Consider the following 27393-nt stretch of genomic DNA (forward strand, 5'->3'; position numbering starts at 1 on the left):
AGGGTTGTTGCACCGACACAAGGGCACCTTGCCACAAAGCCCATTGGTGCACCATGTGTAAAAACACACAACCTCCTGGGACCCTTTCTCATCACTTGCCATGTGGGGGTAACACTCTCTATGCAGGTGGTACACACAGTAGAACTCCCACTTAAATGGACAATAAGAACACTGCCTTATTAAGACAGCCAACGCAGCTCAATCTTTTACAAATATTATTCTTTCAAAATTGCTTTTTGTTGCATTTTGCCTTTATTGGATCGTCAATGAAGAGAAACCAGCAAACAAGGGTGCAAGAAAGGGGCATAGTATACAAGGGCTCCAACTAGAATTGAATCAGATGAATTACAGGTATACGGTCTGCACTGTAATCGTATGTGCACCATAAATTAGATGCTACATATGCTTATTTTTTGAGAAAGGACCTAAATAATCCCTGAGTTAGTTCAATATGTTCAAAAGATAAATTAAGGGCACTCTCACCTGAAGATATCAGTTCTCCCTTTACAAGAATGCCCACTTTACTGTGCAGTGTGCAGCATTATGCATACTGTATTATTTCAGCCTATAATAAATCATGTATTTGAATATTTCTATGTTTTAAGCTCTCATAGTCTAATCTTTCAACATTTTAATAAGAAAATGAATAATTAAGAACAAGCTTTTTTCATTAAAACATATTTTCACATTCACAGGAGCGGTTCTTGGAGTTATTTTGCTGTGAGCTCCATGCAAGGAAGCTTGAAAGGAAGCTCCCCGTCTCATTTGGATTTGTGTTTGAAGCTCTAGAAGGATCGAGGTCTGGATTGGTTTGACATAAGAAGCACAGCTGGGTCAGAAGCTCGCTGATCACTGAGTAGGCTACACGTCTCTAGTGCACGTGCACACACACACACACACACACACACACACACACATACACACACACACACACACACACACAGTGCAAAACGACTATCAGCACGCTGTCGCTATAAGTTATCAGAGTTAACTTAGAGACATATTCACTTTTTTGGTATCATTTCCCCCTGAAACATCTATAAAGCTATAAAACAAAGATGATTTTTGGCAATATCATTTTTCAAAAATATTTTATTTGATATTGATCCAGGTACAAGGAAATAATATAACATGAATTTATCTTACAGGCCATGTGAATGAGACTGTAAAAGTTTATTTTCTTGATCACTCTCTTCTTGGACAAGCACATGCAAGTGAATACAGAAGGTGTCGTACAGACAAACGGCCGATGTACTGTACTGTAGAATCGGCCGTGAGTGTCCTCCTCGTACTGTACAGAAAGACTTCACCCAACAACTCTTTTTGTCATCATTTTTAATCTTTTCTTTAGCAAAAAGGCAACACACAAATAGGCTACAAAGAATCAACAATATTGAGAAAATTAACAAAAGAGAGGAAAAGCCAAAGTACTTTTATCCTTCCAAAAAGACATTTTCTCTATTGTCTTGACAAGCAAGTTGTGAGCGTTTTTGCTCCTTGTGTTCGATAAGGTTTTAAGTTGCTTTAGTTTTGACATGAGAGGAGCAGTGCGGTGAACATGCAGGACGAAGAGTGACTCCGACGACTACTGACCCGGCCTTTCATCGTGCTGTGAGCACAGTGTGCCTATCGTCTGCTTATGGCCTTGCTGCTCGGCCTCGGACGGCCAACTTCTCACGGAACGAAAAAACACATATTATATTCCACCAATCTTTATGCATATTTCACAATATACTTTTATTATCATTTTAATAAATACAAAACGACACTGTGATTCAAAAGAAGACAATGAGTATTAAAGAGACACTAAAACGCATTAGACATTAGAAATATCAATCTTAATTTGGTATGTTCTTTTAATGACATCTTGTCTTAAGGTGGATGAACCAGCACATTATACTCGGAATCAAAATCCACTGCAGAAAAAGAAAAGAGGGAACGACAGAGTCGGACACGAGAGAGGGATATTCTCAATGAAAATGGAATGGAATAATCAGGTGGAGATGCATATGGATATATACACATATATATACATACATAAACACCACCAGAATGTAAAATAACCTGAGATACTCTTTGCACCTCATTTCCAGAAGACTGGCCACTGGGTGGATGATATAAAATGACAATGGCATGACGACAACAGCACAACAGCATCTGACGGCCTTCCACCCACCTTTATTAATATTAGCGGTACAAAAAAAAGACAAAACAAACAGTCAGTTTACCACAAAAATCCTGAACAATTATATTGAAAACATTGTTGTAAGCAGCGTTTTGGAGTCCATAAAAGGCATACAAAGGAACGAGCTTTTCATTAAAAAAGGACAACCAATAAAAACATTGTCTCAAAGACAAAAGCAATTGAGATTCAGAGGCTGGGAAGCGGCGGATGACGAGTGTGTGTTTTGTGGCGGTGAGGCAGAAAGAAAGGGTTCTGCTTCGCACTCCGGCTGTAGACATGGAGGCAGTGAGGCCCGCTAGTTAATAATCGAGGCTTTTCTCCATTGTCACTTTTTTGGGGGGGTTCAATCAGTGACTCTCAGCTACGTTGTAAATCGTACACACACCGTTTCTTCTCAAAGTTATTGACACAAGGCTGCGCTGACTATAGTGTATCGGTAACTGAACCACCAACCTTTACAGCAACAACTACACTAATAGAATACCCAATATTGACGGCACTTAGCTGGCCCAAACGGGTAAATTTGTTGTTTTCTTGGATGATACTGCAACACAGATAATTTGACTAACATTAAACAGTAAGTGCTTTAAAAGCAAACAATATTAAAATGATGGAACGTGAAATTCCAAATAAAAAAAGTTGTAAACAAATTATACTCCACTGATATTTTAGCAGGTTTGAAAGTATCATTGCTACTCATCCCAATAAATACTCCGTTGTGATGTCTGCTTGCCTGTTAAGGCTGCAGAAGAATTAAGATTCTGCTCCTGTAAGTTGTATGAATGAAGAGCAGCGCGAGGACAGATTTTACCGGTTCCTCCTCGCTTTTAGCGGTTCCATGGTTGGTGTGCCGTTATCCAGAACGGGGAGTAGTTCAGTTATTTAGGCGTATTCATGACAACTAAACTCAAACGCAGGGTCTAATACGTGTAGACACTTGTTTCTGAAGACAGCAAAGCCTCCAGTTGCCCCAAAGCATTGTCAGCTAGATAGCTCTTAAATCAAAATACTGATTTAGGACAGCTATTTAGAAATGAAATAATCAACTTGGTCACCTACAGTAATACAGTATCCTCTGTGTACATATCTGCCCTTCAGACCCTCGAGGACCTCGTCTGTTTGCCCCGTAATTAGTCTCCACCATGGAAATGGATGCCTTTTTTTCTCGCCGTCTGTGAGCAAAGCCGTACTCTTTAATATCTCTCTGTACATTAGTATATCATTTTGTTCTCTTTACTTTACAGTACAGAAACTCCTCTTCACATATTATTCCGGTTCTTCATGTCAGCAGGAGCTATGTTTTTGTGCTTATCACCAAAAATTGCAGTGCAAAAACAATAATTAAGAATAATAATAATAATGATAATAATTAATGGTAAGTATTAACAAACAATGGATTATAAAACAATTATTGTATGGCACAACAGCCACTCAATTCACATATAATACAAATAACCAGATAAAACCAATTGTTCCTGTATATGTAAATTAAAAGCTCAAACTAAATTAGGCTTGCATAGCAATGCAACAGCGAGTTAAAGAAGATATTTACAGGAAACAAAATTCTCTTCTCCCAAAGGGAATTTGGCAGAAATGTGTTCTCGTATAGATGTTCTTTTTTTGTTGTTTTTGTTTACTTGCCTTTTTATAACAAAAAGAAAATTACAGTAAGGTAGGAGGTGGAAAATATTTTCTTGAGGACAAAAAACATAGTGAGATGTACAGTATGTCTGTGTCTATACATCACATTTACAGTTTTGTGACACTGCTTTTCTCTGTCGTCTCCTCTACTGCAATCCTTCCCTCTGAGAACACACAGATGGGGACAATGTTCATTGCCCCGAGAAGGAGGGCCCCATTCTTTTGAAAGACCCAGGTTTTTTCAGTTCACATGGCAGGCAGATCACTCTGGTAGAGAAGGAAAGTAAGAAGAAAATTATTTAGAAAACTGAGAAAAAATTTGGGGTAATTGTTTGGCAAAAATCTGAATTAGAATCAACCCTATCGAGACACATACATGCAAGGAATTTAACTACAGATCAATCGGCGATAATACCGAATAACAATCGCTACATTCAGCTAGTTACATCATCAATAAAGTTTTGGCGGTTTGTCAAAATACACGCAGTGCCCTATATTGTAAAATACAATCAAACGAAATACACAATCACTCACATAACTCCCCTGAGTACTGTCCCTGTCCATTGGTCCCCAGGAATTCAGCGTGCTCTGTGGCGGTCCACTGTTGTGGCTGCCGTGGACCCTCGGCCTTGCGCGGCCCTGTCGAGCCCTTGGAGGAGCCTGTGCCAGAGGAGCTCTGGCCCCCCGGGGAGGGAAAGGATGGCTTGTTGTATGGCAGACACCCGTCCTCTGAAAAAAACGGGCGTGCTAAAAGTCTTAAAAAGTAGACGCAATTCATTACTTTTATTCTTGCGGTGAAACACATTTAGCATCTGACGCATAGAGATAAAGAGCAGTCTTTGAACCCCTCCACCCCCCCACCCCTCCTCCCTGACATCTGCAGAGTGGTGTTGCCAACAGGCTATGCCAGGGCGTGCCACAGAGAGGACTCTCAGCCTCACACATGGCCCTGCAGCTACCAGCCTTATAACGGGGCAAATACAACAAGAGAGGGGCCGCTGGTTGCCGTGGAGCCCCCCCTGCTGCAGGGCAGCACAACATTGACCCTCAGCAGCTTCCGTCGTGGCGTGAAATCTCATCAATCTGCTCCCCACCGCTCCGCTAATGACTGCCATAGCGGCTGCCGCGACCTCGGTGGATTCTACCGTGAATCAGTCAGCACTCTGACACGTACGGGGATTCACCTCCCTTTCTTTTCTTTTTTTTTTTTGGTAAAGATGCGGATTGTGGCACCTGTCTTTGTCTCACAGTCTCAAGATCAAGTGTCTGAGGGACCTGGCAAAAAAGAGGGCAGGGCGCACAGCATGGATAGGCCTAATGGTCACAAACCCGCGATGCGCACACACACACACACACACACACACACACACACACACACACACACACACACACACACACACACACACACACACACAGACACACACACACAGTTGGGGCGTGGAGTGGCTGCTGTTTGTGTGAGAAAAGAAAGCCGAAGCGATTAGAGAGCATTTCATTTGCTGGGGCCTCCTGCTTTACTTGGAGAGGAGCAGGATGGTGTTGGCAACAGTTACAGGGGCATTGGGGAGGCTGAAGGGGGCATTTTGGAAACCAGAGCAAGTGGCAGACAGCGCAAGCTGTTCATGGGAGCCCAGTTTCATCGCAGCATGCTGGCTAACTTCAACACCAGAACTTGAGAACAATGCCTCGCTGTCGAGCTACAGCAGCAAAAGTCCTTTGTCTTTGTTGTTGTGTTGGTGGTTTATCTCCTTTCTAAATTAAGAGATTTAGTCAAGAACAGGAAAATGTCTAATTGTTTAGAATTACCTAGATAGTTTATTTCCTTTTTCTCAAACTCATTTTATGGATGATGTTTGGTTAGAACGCGGTGCAGAACTGAATTAGGTGGTAGGTGGTTATTTAAAAGCCTAAAGTGCACTATCCTAAAAAAATTGTGTATGTATAACGTGTTTGGTGATTCCCTTATTTTCCCTCCGCCAGCATAAGCATGTTAAGATGTCCAGCTTTTCAATACTTTGGTTCAAGATAAATTGAAAACACAAAGACCACAGACTCAACAGACTCTACGGTTAATGGGAAAATAGTGGCTGTTCTAAATATCCATTTACATGCCAGAGTTGATATAATGACATATCACGCTAAGCGGGAGAAGGCTGCAATTGCCAGTATTGGAATGACCCCACTAACGTCAGCATGTTAAGGAGCATGAGGTGTGGAATACATTCACAGGGCCGTCGGCTGAACACGTCGGTGTGGTTCCAGCTCTACCTGCTTTGTGTCCCCTGCGGCCGTCATCAGTTCGCTCCACGGAGCCCAGCCTGTCCTGAACGTGGCGATGATGCTCCAGAGAAGTGCGTGTCTGCCTGTCCACGGAGCTCTTCATGTCCTCCGGCCCCGATAGGGGTCCTGACATAGGCGGGCGCTCCAGAGAGGAAGCCTTCCTTTCTGTTTGGGGTCCCATGTTGTTTACGCTGCGGGCCCCTTGGATACGGCCCGGACCCTGACAGGGGGGAGGCTCAGGCGGAGGAGGTAGGTCTGAGGGGGGAAAGCCACAGAATGAATAGACTTATTAGATGTTTTCCACACGCATTTACAGCCATATTAATACAACTCCCTCTGGTTTTTAAAACAACAACAGGTGTTATGGAGCACCTTCTCCATGAACTATTTCAAAAGCGTGACTCACCGTCTGCACCAGCATCTCTCCGGTGGGGGGCTGTGCCCTGGCTTCGGGGTTTGCGTGTGGGTCTGGTGGCCCTCTGGTGGCCCAAGCTGTGTGTGCCGACTGTGCTGCCATCTGTTGAGAATGGACTGCTTGGCCGGGGCCTGTGGGACAAGCCTTTACCTGCAGGAGGGATACAGGAGCCCAAGCCAGCTGGTCAATAAAGAGACAAGAAGGGGCCGACACCTAGACAGTGAAGTCATTCAACATTTAGAAACCCCAAGGTAGGAAGATTCTCATTAGAGCAGAGAGAACTCGGTAAAGCCCGCGAAAGGTTGCTAGCATAACATATCACCCAGTTCTTTCGCATTCAATCCAAGAAAGCCAGAGCGCAAAGCCGAATGAGTCGCAGAGGAACAGAGGACAGGGAGATGTCTGCACACCAGCCTTGTGCTACAGGTGCCATGCACGACCTAGGCACAGTGTCTCCAAGCAGTAGAAAGGGAAATCCAACATTAAGCCAAAAATATACCGGGGAAAACATCAGCCAATGGACGACAAGAGGAGAAAATCTGAGCAGAGGGAAATATCGTTTGCCACTGGTGCGAGTTCCAGTCGGCAGTGTGCAGACGGTCCCCACACACCAACCTCTCTTGCTGAGGCTGGTGCCCTCCAGGCGGTAGCCTGCCTTGTCTGCAGCGGCCACCAGGGCCTGGGCAAAACTGCAGTGCGTAAAGATGGAGCCATCAGACGAACTACCCAAACTGGACCTGTGGCTGGAGAAATTACGGTCGTCCTCCGAGGCCGAACCCCACCCATTGACCATGGACCCTGTGGAACGGCACAAATGTTTCAGCCAAATGTGCTTTTGCGTGTGTTTGTGTGGGAGATTGAAGATTTCCAATTCAGCCGCATCACGTTCACACAGTACAGCTCAGCGGCAGTGACCTTTAAGAACATATAACACCTGCGCTGTGATTACACATTCAGATCCGTCCCGTCCTCTTTCATCTACTGCAAACTAAAAATATAAGTCATCACAACACAAAAAGTCATGTGCACACACACACAACCAAAGGTGCACAAAAACACACACGAGAATGCACACAATGGAACAGCTGGACAGGCATCAACTAATTTTGCTCTTCCTTTGATAATGGACGCACCTGTGCAGCGCAGACTGAGCTACTGCCTCAGGTGACACACATGAAGCATTTGAATCAAACACCTGGCGCTATGCACAAGTTTTGTTTACTCCTTTTAAAAATGCAAAGCCACCGACGTCTAAAAGCTGCCACATCTTTTAGGAAAGAGGGAAGTTTAAGACAAAATCAAAGTATTTGTCTTTTAGTTTTAGGCACACAAGTGTTGCTTTGAAGATGATGAAATAAAAACCCTACTGTATTTGAGTATTTGACACGCTTAAGAAAGACTTTTTACTCTTACATATATGGAATTGTAAGAATCTTTTCATGCTTTAATTTTTATTTTTCTCCATGTAAAAAGCAAGGCCACCGCTTTAAATATAAAAAAAAAAACATCATCCTGCCAATAAAAAATATGACACTTTGGCAAGCAAATAACACAGAACAGTAGAGTAATGTGACAGCTTTCAGTGGGACCGGTTTGGCAGACTTTGCTCAAGTGGCACCATCCCAAATGTTCTGCTCCCACCCTTTATCTCTCCCTCACACAGAACACAAGAGGGATGGATTGAGCAGATTGATGTAACACAGACCTGGGGAGGGTGTCTGGGTAAAGGTTGTAGTTGGAGCAACAGGGACAAAAAGTTAGCAGCAGGATTTATTAAAGGTCACACAAAAAATGATTATGTGGCATTATTCCGTCCGGATGGATGGATATTCCGGCTGCTTGCAACATCTTAAAAACACATTGGATATGACTTCAGGAAATTGCACCTTCAACACCAGAAGTTGCACCAGATTTCCACTGTTATTGCAGGGAAATGTTCACAGATTTATTGCAACTTCTTTAAAATGTAAGCTTGCATAAGGTGAAGGCCAACAACCCATTTTTACAGCGCCAACTGAAATCCGAGGCAGTAACTACTCCGAGCCCTCCATCTTGCCTATCTATTTTCTTTGAAATTCTTTTCTGAGAGTCTTTTTCTCTAAGAGAAAAAAAGAGACAGCCATTCCCCTGAGTTCAATCCTCCCACAAAGAATAGAGCAGATACTGAAGTACAGGCAGCGCCGGCCAATTCACTGAAGCTTCCAAACTCCTGCGGCTCAGCAAAGGAACACTGCCTCAGCAAATCAAATCACAGAATGACTTTTCAGTTGCACTAACTGACACTTTCCACTGCCGCACCTCTGGAGCGCGCCTACACTCAGTTCAATCAAACTACGATCAGTGTCACATAATTTGCTGAAAAATTCAATCAAGTTTTATTTCTGCCCTAGAATTTTTGTCTGTAGCCCGAGACAAAGGTTTGCACTACGGATCTTTCATTTGATCGCGTCTGGAACGAGAGCAATGGGCCAAGCCGTACTCTAAAAGCCTCTGGCTGCCACCTCTCACGCTCCAAGCACTTCAAGAGAAAGGCCAGCAAATTGGAGACGGTTCGGGGGACTGTAAAACCAGGCCCGGGTCCCTCCTGCCACTAAAACTGATTTATACCGACGGGAAACCCTGATCTGCATGTTCGTTAAGCAGGAAAAGCATCTCCCAGGCACCCCTACCTGCCCATAAGGAGACGTGACTTATGGGCGGGTAATCGGCCAGAACAGTAGGCGTGTCAGCCTCGCTGCTACCACGTGTAAGCTTTACACAACCTATAACACCTAAACACAAAGCGAGGAAATACCGACGTGTTCGCTTCATCTCTGAGGCTCAAGCAAGACATAGATCCGGAACACCCACCACGGCATCACAATCTACACGTTTCCTGCTAAAAGGAAATGTTCAATATCGCAGAGATTAGAAGAACTCTAATTGGAAAGCCCATGCTGACAATATGCTGAAGAAAAATGGGCCAAGATGATAAAGCTGCCTTTTTTTCTGGGGCATCTGTAAACATGTGTGATTTACTGGCCTTTGGTACATTATGAAACATTATAAAAGATACCTATTTCCTTGTTGCTAAAACAATGACAAATCTATCAATCAGGGCTCAACAGGGACCTCACTCCCATCCTCCCCCTCCTATTTGTATAGCCTCATAATGAGAAAAGAAAATGAAAATAAATCTCAGCAGTTTCCCCGATCCTCGTGCAAAGCCCGGAGCTGGGACCGTGTCTGTGTTGTAAAAGGATCGGGTGCGAGGCAGACTTGCAGAGAGATAGATAAGAAGAAATAGTGCTGTCTTCAGACAAATACAGTGGAAGAGAGATGGAACAGATTAGGGCCCAGTTGCTGCTTTATATTACTCTAAATACATCGGCATGTGTCAGCGTAACCCAAACCACTGTTGCATCACTCACATGGAACACGACTCTTAAGGCAGCCGTTGGCAGGAAAGACCAACAAGCAACGCTGTCAACCCTGTTTTTCTCAGGCCTTCCCTCTCACCTCGCTAAGCTCCTCTGCCTTTACATACAATACATCTACTACTCGCTGATTGTTTCTTTCCAGCCATAAAATCACCAACATGGATCTCAGCCTGATGAACACAAAGTTCCACTACACTAGCATTCCGTATCATAATGCGTAGTGCTTTTATACCCCCCCCACCGCCCAGTTACACCCGCTGGTTTACAGATGGACAGCGTTGCCTGGTCAGTCAGAGAGCAGCAGTCCAGTAGGCAGCTCTGCTGCCGCAATGTCATGCCCTTCATATGTCACCCTGACAGACGGCTGTAAAAGTTTTCAGTGTGTTGTAAAAATGGAAATGGCGTCTCTGGTCTGCGATAGAATGGGCTGCACGTGAAATTTATTTCAAATCTCCTTGGGGGAGATATGTGTGGCGCTCGCTCCGGTGCCGCGTGCGTGTTAAATCACAGTCACTCTCCTCTGCCTCTCCCTCCTCTTGATTTCCTTCTCACTATCCTGTTTAAAATTCATGGACTTCCTTATCTCTTTTTTTTGGAAAATGATAATTATAATTCCCCAGAGTCTGCCAAAAGTGCTTAAAAAAACTTGATTGTGGCACACTCAGTAGGCATGTTCCTATAAAGATTAACGCACAGCAGACTGATGAACATGTGGAGTACAACAATCCATTCACGGAGAGACAAGATGTAGAAACAATGAGAATTACATGATTTCCCATTTGAAGTTATTCGATTGTAGTCAGTTGGTTCAAACAAAAATAATAGCATTTCATTGCATGAATGTACAGTACCAATCCAACGTTTGGGTACATTTTCTCACTGTACTGTATACATAAATATAGCACAACAAATGCGGTATCAGAATACATTACAATATGGATAAAAAATATGTACAAATCAACAAAGTTGAGTCAAGCTCACCTGTTAAAGAGCTGTCCAGGTTGTCCATGCTAGACCCCGGTGTGTGCTCAATGCCGCGGGGATGTCTGGCCCCGTAGCCTTCATCCTCCTCCTCCTCCTCTTCTTCCTCCTCCTCCTCGTCCGGGAGGTCAGTCTCCAGGTCAGAAACCATTGTGCTCGACACGTAGCCCACTGGGGGAGCTGGAGCCAGGGGAGGAAGAGAGCCTACCTGCATGTGCCTGGGAAGAGAAAGGGACATTACTCTGAAACTGAAATCCACCAACAGCGGCCATAAGGAACGTGGAGTAATGATGAATGCAGAGAGCACAAAGGGAATATTCAGTAGTTATGCTGAAAATAAGGATGTGAAAGGGCACAGCTAATTTTAGAGAACTCCTTCATACAGTGTGCGAAGCAATGAATAAATTTGGACAATTCCACTAATTCTACAGTGCAGCTTGCATGCTAACACAATGACCCACTAATTGCTGCTGTGGATGGTACAAAGGCGTGCTCTGCAAGGCCCGCCGACACATGGCTGTCACCTCAGTGGCAACCCGCTCTGCTGACAAGCGCATTTGTTTGAGGAGTGCAATTTCTTTTGACGCGGTTTGCAGTGGGAATTGGTTGTAATTACTGGCCCTCTGGTGTTGTCAGAGATGCTCTCTAACCAACGTAGTCATTACTGGGTAACACGACATCCTTCCCTGTCAGCCGCACCCCCACTTCACCATTATGAATGAATGCCAGTCTCCCTGCGTCGCCGACGGAATAAGGCACGGCCTTCATCCGACGTACATGCGCACAACAACAATGGAATGTGCTCCAGGGGTGAGAGGGAGGAGTAAACAACCGTAGGGAAGAATTATGTATCTTAAAGTGGGGAAAAGGCAGTCGTCGCCTACGTGGTAGCAGGGGCCCATTGAAATGAAATAATGAATGGCTTTATCTCTTGACATGAAGAATGCTGCAAGATCAAAATGAATCCAGACCGAATAAATGTAGAACAGAATGTACAGTAAGCCTTTCAAAATGAAAAAATACATACATATATATAACATTGTGTATTTTCTGGATAGATGGCTGGATAGATAGGTATTGATAATGCTGTGTCAATACTGAAATGTTTACCATGTCTGTTTTGCCATGTCCATTTGGTACGCTCTGGTCAGCTCATCCAAATGGGCCTGGAGCATGGGCTGCATCTCGTCCCGAGGGGACGGGGTGAGGGTGGCTGTGGACTGCTGCCCGAAGGAAACAGCCGCTGGGGAGGAGGCGACCCCTCGGATGGGCGGGGTGGGAACCCTCTCCTCCTCCTCCTCCAGCTCGTCCTCCATACCCTGGTGAAGATAGGTCTGCACGGGCATGGGTGGACCCCAACCATCACTCTCATACCTAATGTGAGGAACACAAAAGTTCTCGCATTTAGGAAAGAATTGTGTGTCAGATCTGTTGGTCAGTGCCTGCAGCAAACATTTTATATCAATTTCACTTCTTCCCTTTCAGATTTTTTTTTAAATAATGCAAAAACACAACATTTGAAAAAGAAATGCACCAAAACAGAAATAATTAGCAGTTCGGATTAACAAATTAAGAAAGTTATTGTAAAAGGATGACTAAAGAGTTCTCTTAACCAATTTCTTCCTGCTCTCCTCTACTAAGAATATAAATCAAAACAACCAAACCAAACCAATCCAAAAATGCTAATGCGTCACACATATTAAACACCGGCCATTTATATTTATTGCTTTGGCTAATAAAAAATATATAAAAATAAATATATTTTACCACATAAAGCTTTGTGACCATATCCAACTTTGAAAAATGATGCGTTTTACGACATCCTGAGTGGAATTATGAAGGTAGTCGGGCTTAACTTCCTCATAGCCATGCTTATACATGCTGAAATAATACTAGCCATAAAGAAAATGTTCATTAAAGAAATTTGTCAGTGCACACTCCACAGGACATAACTGTTTTCATCTCCAGCCCTTAAGAGCAGCCTCAGATTTACAGTGCACAGGACTCCCCATTTGCCAGATAGCCTATTAAAGCAGATGACTCTCCCACTCTGAAACGGGAGTAAGAGGACACAGCACCATGGGGAACTAAAAGCGACAACATCATTTAAATAAGCTTCTGTTTCTTTGTACCTACAGCAAAGTATGTCTGAACCTCTGTTGGATTCAACAGGATAAATTAAGAAAGACTAATATGTCAGCTGATTCAGAAGTGAAAGAAGTTATGGAATTAAAGAAGTAATTAGTATTGCATTAAACATCTACAAGAACCCAGGAGTTTTTGTTACATCTACTTTAGACTCGGAGAGGGATTTAACAATGCTATGAATCACTGACTCTGTCCGTCTGTTTCGGGTTTTCACTTCTGAAAAAATGCAATTATGATTTTTTCCCCCACGATGGAATTGAGCAAATAGATTAATCTGAAACCATCTGTGTGTCTTCACGCTAGAATCGGCAGGAGACTGGTCGAACATTTTTTATTTATTTTATCCTCCATTTATTTTCCTAGTGATGAAGTCTTCCCTTAGATTGAAGACAGGATCAGCAAATAGTTTGATGTGCAGCCATCTGGATATGAGTTTTTTTGTGAAAGCCTGCCTGCGTGGACATTGATCCTTCACTTTTCTCCAAATGTACAGTAGTACAGTAATTTGCAGCAGAGAACACAGAGCTGATCCCTGACATTGCCCACAGCAACGTGTGGTGTCGCCTCCGTTGGCAAAATTCTTTTTTGTTCCAGCAAGCGAGACACCAGATTCTCTTCCCCTGAGGTAGTGAGATGCCAAAGCACACAACAACCACAATACGTAGGCCCAAGTGAACCACAGGCATGGCAATCTCTATGATTTACAGGGAATACAAATAATGTACAGGGTGTAAAAAAACAACACTTTCTTTAAGGAAGTTGGCAGCTTATCGCCAAAATTTTACGTTTGTGTTCAATTGTCGTATGGTGCCGTTTTTTTTAGCTCAGTAATGTATAGGTTTAGCTTCCCACCAAATATGAAAAATCTTATTTATCATCATACTTGAAAATATATATTGAGAAATGGAAAACTACAGGCTGTAACTGTTAGTGACTTGGGCGGGAGAAGGCTGGCTAACTGAACTGAATCAAAACGGTACCACCAATAAGAATGTAAACATTAAACATGTTCTTATAAAACTAAAGGTTCTGTATGTAAGATGGGAATTAAATAGTCTCGAAGGTTTTAACATCTGACCGTGAGGTAAAAAACAAAAACCTGTGCAGCATCCATCATGCTTAATCCTGCACTGAACAATGTTCATATCCAAATAATGTATTGATATTTGTTTAAAGGCCTTGCAGACATACCCTCCTCCGTCATGGTGCTCATTGGGATAATGGTCCATCTCAGTGCCAGGCAGAGGGTGAACAGGGGGAGGGGGGAGGGGAACGTTGGCCCAGTTGGATCCATTGGCTTTAGTGGGTTTGGAGCTGCTCTTGGTCTTCTTCTTCTTGCCTCCCTTCCCACCTACAAAAGGAAAGATTGAATTTAGAGACACAGTCATTTGAAATTAGATTGTAAAAGAAAATCCATTAAAAACTAATATACAAGTGGGATAGCATTGCAAATTACAGTAGGTGCTCTTGCCGTGTGACAAATGTGTATCCACGTGAAACTCAATTTAGTCCAACCATGCTGCGTAGAATACAGATCAATCAGTACTCAGTTTCAACATAGCCTTAGCAAATAGTACACCATTTCAAACACAAGATTTCTATGGGCGCCTGCCTGTCAGCTCTTACATAAAAAAAACTCAAGGTTGCAGGATGAAAAGCTTGCATCCATTGATTAATTGACTGAAAAGCCTCCAATCTCCATAGAAACGGGTGAGAACGGCAGTAAACGAGGTTGAGGCAGACCTTTGTGCTTCACCAATCTCTCAGTGTACCTTTTCACACCAGGCTTTGGGTTTCACAATGAAATATCTCACTTCACAGCATCATCATAATGAATGGCTTGTGTAGTGTCAGAGTGTCCCTAATGGAATTCAGTGAGAGTCTATTACTACTTTCATTTCTTTTATTACACCGGAGAGACGCTAACCCCATCCATTTCCCCTCATATCCCTCTAACACCACAACCTCGTCTGTCCCATCCATCTTTATAAAACTGCCAGCCAGGTCAATCCTGTTTTTTTTTTACAATTTGGTCAGAGTGGAAGAAACCTATTTTCCTAACCCATTTGACTTCAATTCCAATCAGCTTTTAAGTTTGGGTTTTTTACACAATGCACAAATTCCTGACAACAAAGACGTGCTGATGTAAAATGAATCCTAGATCCTAGAATGTAAAAGGTATTTTTTGTTCTGAATCTTAAAAACAAAACAAAAAACACTGCATTTCAACTCTAATTTCTTTTAATAACTCATCAATAAAAATGTTGTACAGTATATAGATAGATAGATAGTATATCTATGAATCCATTTCAGGCAGTGGCCTCCCTACTACTAAAAAAATAGCATCTTAATCCAGGAAATACCTCAAATGGATGTCCCAGGCCACACAGAAACGTGGGAGCCATCTTTGGAAACACTGTTGAACATTTGTATCTGACCCCTGTAATCCCATTTCCCACTGCCACAGAAAAAGGCTGTAACTTTTGAAATGTAAAATGATGCACTCTAATGCAGAGGTCTTCAACAGGGGGTCCGTGGAGTCAGATCGCGTTTATGCTCAAGTCTAAAGCGCGCAAAGCTCAAAAATAAAAGATGGCGGACCATCTTTTATTTTTAACTCCCTAGAACAGGGGTTCCCTGCTCCATCTTGCCATCCGTTTGGGGGGCCTTGGCCTGAAAAACGTTGAAGACGCCTGCTCTAATGCATTTGAATAAACTCATGTGATTTGCGCAGTTAAAAGCAAATATCCGTCATCAAAACGGAATATATAATAAATATTGAACTTCATGGAGGCCAGATGACAGACAAATACGAAACAATATACATCCAGAAATTTACATTACGATACTATTAATAGTCTTAAACCAGGAAGAAGAACAAAAGCACTAAAAAGATCATTATGGTAACAATTCTGAGAGATAGAAAGGGTGTCAGAATAAGATTAATACAGAATGGAGGTAATAAAAGAAACAACTGTAAGCCCAAGGCCAGCAGCACCACAGCGTAAGTATAGTCTGAAAGTAATTGCATTTCCTAATCGTACCTCTGGGCGACGCTTGACTTTTACCAATAAATGGTGAGCTGACATGATTGTTCTATCATCCTAGGTCTCTCCGCACAAGACCAGCCATCGGTATTGTAAATGAGCCTCTTCCAGGGAATCATGGTCTGGCACTGGGCTTTCAACAGTTCACCCCAAATATGAAAAATACAGAGAGAGAAGCTGTGGCTAGGAGCTATACAGGAACTACCAAGTCAACCCATCTCCGCTGGCAAAACTAGGCCCGTCTTCAAAGGGGAACTCATACTAAAAATAGACCCAGCGTTGGGTATTTATACCCGAAGGTTTGGGCGCTCCCAGCCTGTAACTGCAGGGCTGCATATCCCCGAGCTTGCTCTGTTTTCATTGGATGCGTCAGGGCAAACGGGGAGAAGCCACAGAGCAAAGACACGGGAAAGTACGCAGCCAGATTTAACTTATGAGTGGGAGAGCGTCCTTCAAGAAGGACATCAAAAAATGAAAATTGAACACACATTTAACAATATATGGATAAATAACAAGATAATTCCTAACGAGATGTGATACAGCGCATATTGAGCGTGCAGGAGCACAACAGGACACACACACACACACACAACAGTGGACTTCACGCAGTGAGGGACGTGCTACAGGAAGACGGAGTGTGAGGGAGCTGTGGAGTCTTCAGGGTCTCAAACTGAAACAGAAAACCCCAGCTTCCTTCTTCCCTGACACTAAGAGGGGTTTTAATGAGCAGCTTCAGGTCCCCAGTGGAGATCCACGCTGCCATGAAAGCTGCTCTATTTCTGTTCCTTTTCATCCGGCTCTCCTCCTTCAGACCTGACATTCATTATTCCTTCCATCTCCTCAGAAGGAGCGCAAGACCCTATAATTTCAACTTTTCCTCCTCTTTCAAATTTCAGTGCTCTTCTTCCTGTTCAATACAGAAACGGTTCCAATGAATATCACACATTATGTTAATTAGTTCAATTTACAGCACCGTTAATACAGGTGATGAATTATTCTCTCTTCTGTCGTATTTCTCTATTATTGTTTCAAAAAAATGTGCCAAGCTGTTCACCAAAGTCCCTGACATAGTGTTTGTACCAGCTAACAAATTATTACATATATTGATATGAAATACTGCGTAAGGGTATGGGCAGGAGGGTATTGATTGACCGAGGTGAATTATTTTAACAATACATTTATTCTGATATGTTAAACCCATCTCCCTCACAATATTCCTACTCTGTTAGCCTTTATATTCAAATATGTACTTCCAACATTTTGGGGAATATACTCTTACTCACTTTCTTGCACAGATTTAGATTAATCGATGGATACCAAGGGACAGAGTAAGGTTGCCCTCTGAACCCAGCCTTTATGCTAAATAAGCTAAGAGGTGCCTGGTTAGATCGGAATCCTTCTCTAATTCTCTGCGAGAAAACTGAATGCATGTATGTATTTCCATTATTCCATTTTATTTGTGCCATGCTTTCTGAGTACATTTCATCTAAAATATTATACATTGGAAGGATCTTTCTTGTTGATCATGTTTCTCAATCTCACAATAAATGATAATAAAACAAGATTCCAAGCCCAGACAAAGCCCTCAATAATCTTTGTGTCTGTGGCAAGAATCTGCCTTTAAGGCATGGCCACTTCACATCCCTTCCTCCATTGAATTTCAGACCAGTTAAGGCGGTGGCTTTTAACTAGATAAGGAGGAGAGAGTAGGGGAGGAAGGCAGAGGGCGGCCTTGGTGTCCTATAAATGACATTGTAATTCTCTCAACATGGGTTTTAGTGTAGTCGGCTGCCATTAGGGGAAGAGTGGAAAAAGGGAGGTATTTTTGCCACTTTATCCAGCCGAGCATCTCTAATGGTGTGTGTGTGTGTGTACATAGTCCACTCTGTCTGAAAGACTCCCTCTGCCCTTATTCCAGTCTGCTCACTCACACAGAGAGACAAAGCCTTTCCAAGGATTGGCACTGATGACAAAAACCCAGCATTAGCACTCGCACCAATACAGACAGTTCCTCTATGCTTCAATAAGCCGTTGACTCCTATTTAATAGCCCAATACGATTACAAACCGCAGTAGCTATCGTACTCAGAACCCCATAGAACAAGAAAAAAACGATGTATCCACCCAGCGTTACGAAATCACATGTAAGCAACGCATCTTTGGTGATGAAGAGGGGCCGTGTACATTTTTTTCTTCCATGTCAGGTTAGTACATGCAAATAACAGATCAATAAAGCAATTAAGACATCAGTGGATCCTTAAGTCAAGCGGCAGAGCCGGAGAGCGCGTCCCAGTTTGCTTCGTGAAATTCTCTGCTGCGTAAACCAACCTGAGAGACTGCCGCTTCGCTCTGAGCTGTTGTGAGAGCTGGTGGTGCTGAAATCTTGTGATTGGTTGTGCGGTATTCTATTAGACAATCCTTCGGCCAATCGGTAGTCAGGAATGAAAAGGAGGGCTACAGTGGGGGGTTGAAGGGCAAAAATCACAGTGGTATCAGGTGATTAGCAGTTAGCACAAGCACATGCACACATGCAGTTAGAGCATTAAGCAAGCAGGACATAATCGGGAGTCATTCATTCAACAAGGTGCACATATTCAACCCTTGATTCACCTTCTGATTCGTGTGCAACGGATATCTGCTGGACACGTTTGATTGGTTGTTGATTTGATAAACATAGCGCTAATCCTTGAATCAATTTTCAATTACATTAACGAGCAGGGAAGATTTTAATTCAATATTTGCAGCCCTTCAAAGAGATTGTCACAGCGTGGGTTTATGTCCTGTTTTATTTTGTAGTTTCCTGCCTCTCGTTTCTCTGGGTTAACTTCACTTCCTGCCCTGGTGTTTTGTCCAGTGTTTGATTGTCTGCCGTGTCACTGATTGATTCCTCCTGTGTATTTAAACCATGTGTGTCCCTTGTCTCCTGTTGGTTCATTGAATTTTCTATGTCGCCGGTGAGTTGTGTCGTATATAATACTTCTTAAAATAATCAGAGGGAGGATTAAAAATGTAGTTTTTAAAGATTCAATTCATTTATGCAAAAACTATAATAAATCTGTTTTAGACCGTTGAAGAGAGAGAGAGAGAGAGAGAGAGAGAGATCATAAATATGTATTAGAATAGAGCAGAGGAATTGTAATAAAACCTATAGCATGAAACTCCACTCGGCTTTAAAAAATCCTGCATCAAATCCATGGTAATTCCTGTGGATTATTTTCTTGAACATTAGTCAAGCTAAAATGGATACGCAATTATTCCGAAACTGAAGAAGAAGTGGTACTATTACAAAAACCCAAGAAGAAAATGGATGGATGACTTCACTGCACTACTCATTCATGATATATTTATTCAACCTCGGAGAGCGACCAAGATCATGTCTGTGTGGGGAAAATGACTCTTTTTAAAACAACTTCCCTCAAGCCACAGAGACTTTAGGAAGGCTTCAAAGACTTTTGGTGGAACGGTCTAATCTCCAAAATAGCAGTCGTCTTCCAACTGTAATTGTGTGGCTTGTGATCTGGCTTAATTCACTGTCGCAGGATAATAATAATCTCCAAGGAACACTATTGTACATATTCTATTTGCCCGCACACGAGGTCCAATAGTTGAATCTCTATGAGCAAACTGTCTCCCAGAGAAGCTTACTGTTGTTGCAGGAGTTCTTGTCAGGCAAGGAGTATCCCAGATTTGCCATTTCCTGCTTAGCCTGGAGTGAGGCCTTCCACTGGGCCTCCGGCAAATCCACAGCCAGCTCGTGGATGCTGCTGGAGTGGAGAATCTGGGTGGTGGCATAAGGAGTTGCTTGGGATATTTGGCCAGGGCTGTTGTAGTTGGCTTTGGTGGTGAAGTCTATACTACTGTAGATCGCTCCATCCGAGAGCATGGTGCCGCTCTTGTCCCCTTGCCCAGTGGGAATATCTGGAGAGGAAGAAGAGACTGAGTGCATAGGATACTTATCTTCTCAAACTAATGCTGTGCCCAGCTTTATTTAAATACAAACGTTGATTTGGTTTGCGGCTGATAAAGAAAGAAATATCTATCTAGCTGTACATGAAGGCTGAGATGTGACCTGAGATTCAAGTGCATATCTGTGTGTGTGTTATGGAACATCCAGTCTGGGTCCATGTGCTTTTAAAGAAACATCACTCGTTTTCCTTTCTTCTCCTGTAAACCTACATGAGAGATAATGCTGCTGCTCAGCACGTGTGTGTATGTGTGTGTGTGTGATGACTGAAGGAAGGAGAGAGAGCGGTAGAGAGAGCTAGTGGACAAGCTAGCAGACTCTCTCCATGGCGCATGGTTTGTATGCCCAGTGAAGGGGAGATGATGTAGAGCCATGGCGGAAGTGCCCGCATCTGCGCCAGTCAAGCTGCGCACGTCCTTCACGACTGGCTGCTCAAGACCATCCTTTCAAACTCCCGCCCCCTGCTCCTCTCCCGTCTCTTCCCTCACGTTCTCTTGCTGTGAGATATGGGCTATGACACCAGGCTGGACTATCTGCCATTACTCAGCGCCGGTGACAGCGGAGCCCCCCCACTGTGAATGCTCTAGCCGTCCCCTCATGTGATGTATAAATATGAACGCAAACACGCATGCAATATGCATACGTGTGTAAATCTTGATCGCATGTGCGTGCGTGATGAAAAACAGTAGAAGGCCGTCATCTTTCACCGCCTACGGTCTCTTTCTCACAACATCTGCACACCAAGGCGCTCACCTCCTCGACCAAAGTTACTCAAGTCGTTGGGTCCCCCGGAGCTGCTGTTGACAGGCAGGCTGGTGGCCGGCCAAGAGTCCGCTAACCAGGGGTATCCCGGGTCACTGGAGTTGAGCAGGCCTGGCCGGCTACACGGGATGAAACGACAGATTAGACACAGGCTGCGAAACTGCATTAATAAAAGAGCTTTTTTTTGTACAAAGGAAATCACCAATTGCTTATTAGGCACGGTATGTTTAAATGTCTCTGCGAGATAATGTGTTTGTGTGAGATAAGCTTGCCATAAGCCAAAGAAACACTAGTGAGATAGGGGCAGATACTGTATGGACTCATTTTGTCTCTCGCAAAGTTGGAATTCCTTCAGGCAAACACAGCCCTTTATCTCTCCCTGCTGTGTCTTTGTCACATGCGCTCACATGAGTTATTACAGTAAAAGCACACTGTGGAGACACTTATGCACACATTTTTATCTCTTTGCACGCTGACACCCGCATGTATACATTTCCTTATTCATTAATATCTTGCACGTTCTGCTGTGTTTCCCCATCAACCCCTTGTGGTGATGGCCAGACAGTGTAAATCTTATTTGATGAGATGTCAAAACTCGGCCCCACCATCACGGCCCTGAACCCACTTGTGGGATGCCTGAGTCTGGGAGAGGCCAGCTCCATTTAACAGGTGTTGTGTCCTTCCTGAGGGAGTGGGGACCATAAAAAGCAGCCATTAAGCCTTTAACCTGTCATGGGTGACTGCTGGGAGGCCGTTAGGATCACTTTACTGTACAATCCCGTCTGAGGCTCGTTACCATGGATAACACAGATGGAGTTAAAGGACAATTACAGGCCGAGTCAAAACCCTCGTTCTATGTATTAATTCATTGATACGTCATAACCTGCTTTTTCCATTGAACTGGTAAGCTACAGATACTAGTGTTATCACATGTTTGACCTGACAAAAGACTTGAAAAAGGTACTTTATTGCCTCTTCTTTTTATTTTACCCTGAGAATTCACACCCTGCGATGTGCAATGGTAGGATGAGCACCACATGTGGCCAAAGGGATGGCACCGCCTCCTCAGAAACACAGCACACCCCGCTGTCGGTGCCTCTCACAGTGCCGTATGTAGCAGACTACAGATACACGTGTGCGCTCTGAGAAGCCGCGGCGCGGAGTAGTTAGCAGCCTGCCTGCCCGGCGGGGCTTTCTGTCTCGGCTCCAGCGGGGTGACGTGTCGGCTCTGAGGGACCGAGAGCGAGTTAAGCCCTGAGGACAAGGGCAGGTAATGGCCGTCAGTCTCTCCCTCAGACACAAGTTCTAATGAGAGGAGCTGTTCCATAGAGGGGGAGTCCAAATGAACTGCAGCCCTGGCGAGCTAAGAGTCCTCGCCGTGGTTCCTGAATGCCAAAACAGGCCCTCGGGGGAGACAAGTCATTCAAATTGATGGCTGTGCATCAGACACATGCACTTTTATAGGGTAATATATCTCTCCTCCGTCCTTCAACCTCTGTTTCTGGATACCGTGTTCCCCCACAGCCATCATTCTCCCTCACCGAACCATCTTTCCCTAACCCTACATACATTTATCCCCCCCCCCGCCACATATACACCTCCACCTCCTTTTTCTCTTAACTGCTCTTTGAGCACTCCGCACGCGTCAAGACTAAAAAGCAGATGAAAAAGAAAAGGACATTGTTCTATTCCGTTGACTCCAGCAAGGCTGCAGCACAAATGCACTGTCTCAATTAAAAGCCCCCTGCTTGCCTCGGTCTCTTTACAGGTTTCACTTGCCCGGCCTGCCACAGTGAATCCTGCCCTGACCACTAGAGCGAGACCATTAGCAAGACAAGGAGCTTCCAGTAGCAATGGCTGCATCGTCCTTGTATTTATCATACAGCAGATTGATAATTGGAATAAGACAGATTTTTCTGTCTGTGTGTGTGTAAGAAAGGGTGGACACACACATCTAATAAAAAGTCAGCCTTTAACTTTTAATCCCTGCCCAACCTAGGATGGATGGCAACCTTGGCAGACAAAATTAGATTTGGAGTTCCTCTTACTGTTTGATTTTACAGTTACTTGTGATGGCTAGGAAACCATAAATACTGCCATAGATGCCTGACACTAAGCTTCCCATAAATAATCCCAGTGAGAGATATTAAAGCCAAGGCAACCTCGTAAATAAGGGGTCCCAAAGACTACTGGATCAAATGAGGATTCAAAGTCTTGACATTAGCTAACACAGCAATTTGAAACGCAGATTACTTTCTAGATTAACTCTCAGTGAACATGCTGTCATCAGGCATTCAGTTCCTGGGAAATAAAGGTATCTTCATAGTAGCCATGTTAGTACAAAATGTTCCCCATTATCCCTGCCTGAAGGAGTAAATCTGCTTTGTTAAAATATTGATCAGTGCTGGGATAGGAAGTTATTAGTACTATCTAATTAACATCTCTCTATTGGGGAGAAAATGGGCCATTATCGGCTTTTATCAATTTCAATTGAGCAGCCAAAGTCAAATTGTCCAGGTCTACCAATCTGTAGCCTATTCATCTTGCATGAATCATTTATTTTGTGATCGATTAAGCGTAATTGTTCGGTCAGGGCAATTTGGCAGGAGCCAATGAGAAACTGGAAACAGATGCGGCTTCATTTTCCATTGTCTAATTAATGCAATAAACATATCATGTAACAAATGAACACATTCTCCTCTGATACTCCTCTGCACATTCTCACTCTCTGAGCAGATGTGCGAGTTGCAACATCTGGGATTTGATGCCACTAGAGTGACTAACGGATCAGAGGCTTGTGTAAGAATTCTAGAGTGCATCCTGTTCCAGCCTGGCGACAACTGTGGCAGTTGAATAAAGATATAAGAAATACGGAGCACCACCAATACTGCCATTTGAAATTCCATTCGCTGGTGTGAGAATCAGAACCACTTATGTGGAAAATTGGAGGAAAAACACTACAGCAGAAAGTAGATGAGAATAAGCACGGCAAGTGGTGTGGCTAATTCATTGAGAGCATACTGGCAGCTCACAGAACGATATCGGCAAAAATCATCCACAGTGGCCCAGAGTCACATGCACACCGAAATGGAAAGGGGGGGCGTGAATGGAAAAATTATGCAACCGAGCCGCAGAAGAGACACATTCCCAAAAGCACAGAGACACACAGGGTCAGATTTAGTTGGCAATCTTGCCGTGAGTGTTTGAGATCTGGAGGCTTTACCCAGTCAGGGGTAATAAGCAGAACATAGACAGAAACCCGGGATTCTCAAGGGAGTCTCTTCTTGAATAGCCACAAAGGCTCAGTAACCGGTGTCATTGAGATGTGCCCTGTTCTCTGTTGCCCTTCTCTTTTTCACGAAGACACGCTGAAAAGCAGCAGGCCGTATGGGGGTGCGAGCAGGGTACCTCTGCACACCTCTCCCCGGGGTAATTATTTTTACATTATTACATGTGCTCAGATCCCAGCCGCCCACGCAAGGTGACAGGCAAATTTATCATTCCGCAGGGCTTCTGGTTTGCCAGTAGCCAGCAGCGGAAGATAAATGACAAAATAAAAGCACTCTCTGCTTAAATTGTTTCTGTTAATTCTGTTGAGGAGATTTATGAGTTCATCTATCAATGCATGATCGGAGATGTGGTAGAATTGTATACTTGGACGCGGGTTCGCATGGCAGGCACACAAGCAGGTATAGGCTATCTATCGATTCATCAGTCATCTATCAGTGTTAAAATCAAAAGCTGTAGTCGTAATGCGTGACCGCGGAGGACAGTTTGTAGACAGTAGACATGTAAAGCTTAGGAGGGATCGAATAAAATGACAATGATGGGAAGGTGGGTGTTTTATTTGCTTGGGATGTTGCACATGAATGCTGATTGCCATTGTTTGGTTTCCGGTGGGACACTCACCTTCCGTTGCTCATCAAGCCGCCGTCCACTCTCTGGAATGTCACTGAAAGCAGCCAAGACAGAACCGAGGAAGCAGATAGACGGAAGAAAAAAAAAAAGACAAAGCCAAACAGTAAGTCTTTCTGGTATAATAGATAGCAATGAACAAGGATGTATTTCCATGATCAAAAAGATTTTTGTTTCAGTGTTGTCCAGTTTGCCCTTGTGCTTTAACAGCAATGTATTAATTCGTTAGTTGATGAATTCCCTGAGCGATACCTCTGCGTTCCAATGCCTTTCATGGAAATGAAAAAAGTGCAATGATGGGAATTGCATATCACTTTGCTTTGCATAAGTGGAGATGTCATGTGCTCCTCAAGGACAAGATTCCTGATGAGAGGCAAAACTCATTTCATCTTTCTTATTTTGCTGCTGAGTTATTATCAGATTTGTGATTAAATCGCAGCCCAAAAATGATTAGAAAAGGCAGAGGGCTCATTAATCACGTTGAGTTTTCTATCCACAGGCGTGGAAACTGAGTTACTGATCCTTCAGCTGGCAGGGCTCCACAGAAGCCATGCACGTGGCCTGTTCCATTACGGTGATCTATAGATAACAGGGGCTGCTCTTTGTCAACGGCTAGTAAAAGTCCACGGCTCAAAGTGCGAGACGGCTGTAAAGGATCCATTTCATCTCTGCTCAACGACCATGATGAAAAAGCAAACAGCGAGAGTTGGAAGCATGTAAGAACTTCAAGAGATCACAGGAGGCACAGAAAAGCAGCGAGACTTGTGGAAATCACCTCCTGCCGATGGGGGTTCCGGGGTGGAGGGGGGGGGGGGTGTAAAGAAGAGAGCTGGCTTTACTCAACAGACGGAAAGAGAGCTGTTAGTAAATTAGCTCATTTGTTCCACAGATGGAGATTAAAGAGAGGAGGCTGCACATTCCTCCTCTCCTTTCTGTTTCATTCAGGTTGATTCCGCAACAAGCCCTGGCGAGACTGGGGGCTTTTTTGTGGGTGACGTAGTAACAAAGATGACAGGGTAGAGGAAACTACTGTAACATATTGCATCGGCAGCCAAAATGGTATTTTAATGTGCCGTCAATATAACCTGATTTTACTTAATCCAATGTCCTCTAACAGAATTGAGTGACTTTTAGTTTTTTACCTATTGCATTTGGGTTCAAGCAACTGCACAGCTCTAAGTGGAATTAAAATACTTTTACCAGATAAAACCTTGCAGGTCTGCCTGAATAAGACAGAGACAGAGTTCCTTATTTCGCTCGAGCCATTTCTCTTTGTTCCACCACCAACAAACTTGCAGTAGAGAATTTTCAGCCGTTTGAGGAAGGGACTGACAGGGGAAGGAGGGTGGAGGCGAGGGGGGGGGGGTGCTGTGCAGCGCAAAGGACTCTGAAGTCCCTATCTGTGCTCAGGCACATTTCTGGGCCGCTGTGGAAGACTTTTATGTTAGCCGGAGTGACACGGTGGCATAGCTGTGCTTCTCGCCTCCGTCTTCTAGATAAGCACTTTCTCCAATATGAATACATATTAATCCCCTTTAATAAGCATTATGGAGAGGGTGGAGGAGGGGAGGGGCCGGCAAAGAATAATCATTCTATGAAAATATCATCAAATCTCCTTCCTGCCTCCTTCCTGTCGGTCCCTCCAGTGTGGTGATTTACCTCATGTTCTGACAGCTTTAGGGGGCTGAGACTGGACACTCGCAATACATCAAGTAATTGTCAATACAGAGAAGCGCGCCGCCGTAAAGCACTCTGGCTCATGTGCTAAATATCACGCCATTCTAACTCTATACTCTCTGCAATGTTTTAACTGGTTTACTTCTTCTTTGTCGGAACTATTTTAGCAAAATAACCTGCTTTCACTTTGGCTTTTCCGCGCCTCCTATTTAAAAAAAAGACAATATTTTAGTAACATATCAACGTGCTCCATAATCTGCTAGAGCTGCGGTGGGAAGACCACAGTAAAAAGCTTTTTTGGGGCTATAAGCTTCACATGGACCACATAGCTACAGATGTGCTGTACAAAACAGATTGTGTTGATAATAATCTGCTCAGTGTCGGTGCACTCCATCCTCAGACAGCCAGATGCATGACTGCGTTGCCACTCAGGCTTAATTCAGTAGAGGACTGGGACACTATAACACTGTTGCTTTTTATCGCTAAACAAAATATGCACAGTCACATTAGAGGGAGGAATCATAACAAGTAAAGAACACAAACACTATAGAGAAGAAACACACCACCCCTCTTCTTGACTGACACCTACGGAGAACAGATTCGTAAATTACAACACAAACCTTTTGAGAAAACAAAGATGTGATCAGTAGAGGGGGAGGGAAATGGGCGTCGCACCCCGAACCACAAGAAGAAGAAAAAAGGATAACAAGACAGGATGGAACTTTCATTCAAAAACAGCGACAGACGTAGGCACAATTACAACAGAAAAGGTAAATAAGGCTGTAGGTTTGGCAGGAACAAATGCTCAAGTTTGTTGGGCTGGGATCATGGCCAATAGCAAGTCCAGATTTCTTTGACTACCAAATTTGCTTCAAAGTTTGATTTGAATGTTTGGATTTGCCTTTGCCATGACAATCAGTCCGACGATCCAAGCACAAATACTGTAAGCGGGCAGGAGAT

General features: G+C 43.7%; 1 protein-coding gene across 25 annotated transcripts in view; it reads right to left on the reverse strand.

Moving 5' to 3' along the window:
- Nucleotides 1–1075: 1075 nt before the first annotated feature.
- robo2 (roundabout, axon guidance receptor, homolog 2 (Drosophila)) overlaps nucleotides 1076–27393 on the reverse strand; it is a 229213-nt gene continuing 202895 nt past the window's right edge. For 8 of the 25 annotated variants that reach the window (XM_078098278.1, XM_078098276.1, XM_078098269.1 and 5 more), the window contains 11 exons: nucleotides 24751–24793; nucleotides 20833–20960; nucleotides 19761–20033; nucleotides 18444–18569; nucleotides 14261–14420; nucleotides 12032–12295; nucleotides 10922–11139; nucleotides 7137–7319; nucleotides 6513–6671; nucleotides 6095–6361; nucleotides 4353–4555 (listed from right to left, as the gene is read on the reverse strand). In XM_078098278.1, the coding sequence (XP_077954404.1) occupies nucleotides 4353–4555; nucleotides 6095–6361; nucleotides 6513–6671; nucleotides 7137–7319; nucleotides 10922–11139; nucleotides 12032–12295; nucleotides 14261–14420; nucleotides 18444–18569; nucleotides 19761–20033; nucleotides 20833–20960; nucleotides 24751–24793 (2024 nt within the window). Of the gene's footprint in view, nucleotides 4094–4352; nucleotides 4556–6094; nucleotides 6362–6512; nucleotides 6672–7136; nucleotides 7320–10921; nucleotides 11140–12031; nucleotides 12296–14260; nucleotides 14421–18443; nucleotides 18570–19760; nucleotides 20034–20832; nucleotides 20961–24750; nucleotides 24794–27393 lie in introns of those variants that run through there. The other 17 variants (XM_078098340.1, XM_078098335.1, XM_078098313.1 and 14 more) reach the window with 7 other exon arrangements.

The sequence above is a fragment of the Gasterosteus aculeatus genome, chromosome 1, assembly GCF_964276395.1.
Source record: "Gasterosteus aculeatus chromosome 1, fGasAcu3.hap1.1, whole genome shotgun sequence".
NCBI lineage: Eukaryota > Metazoa > Chordata > Actinopteri > Perciformes > Gasterosteidae > Gasterosteus > Gasterosteus aculeatus.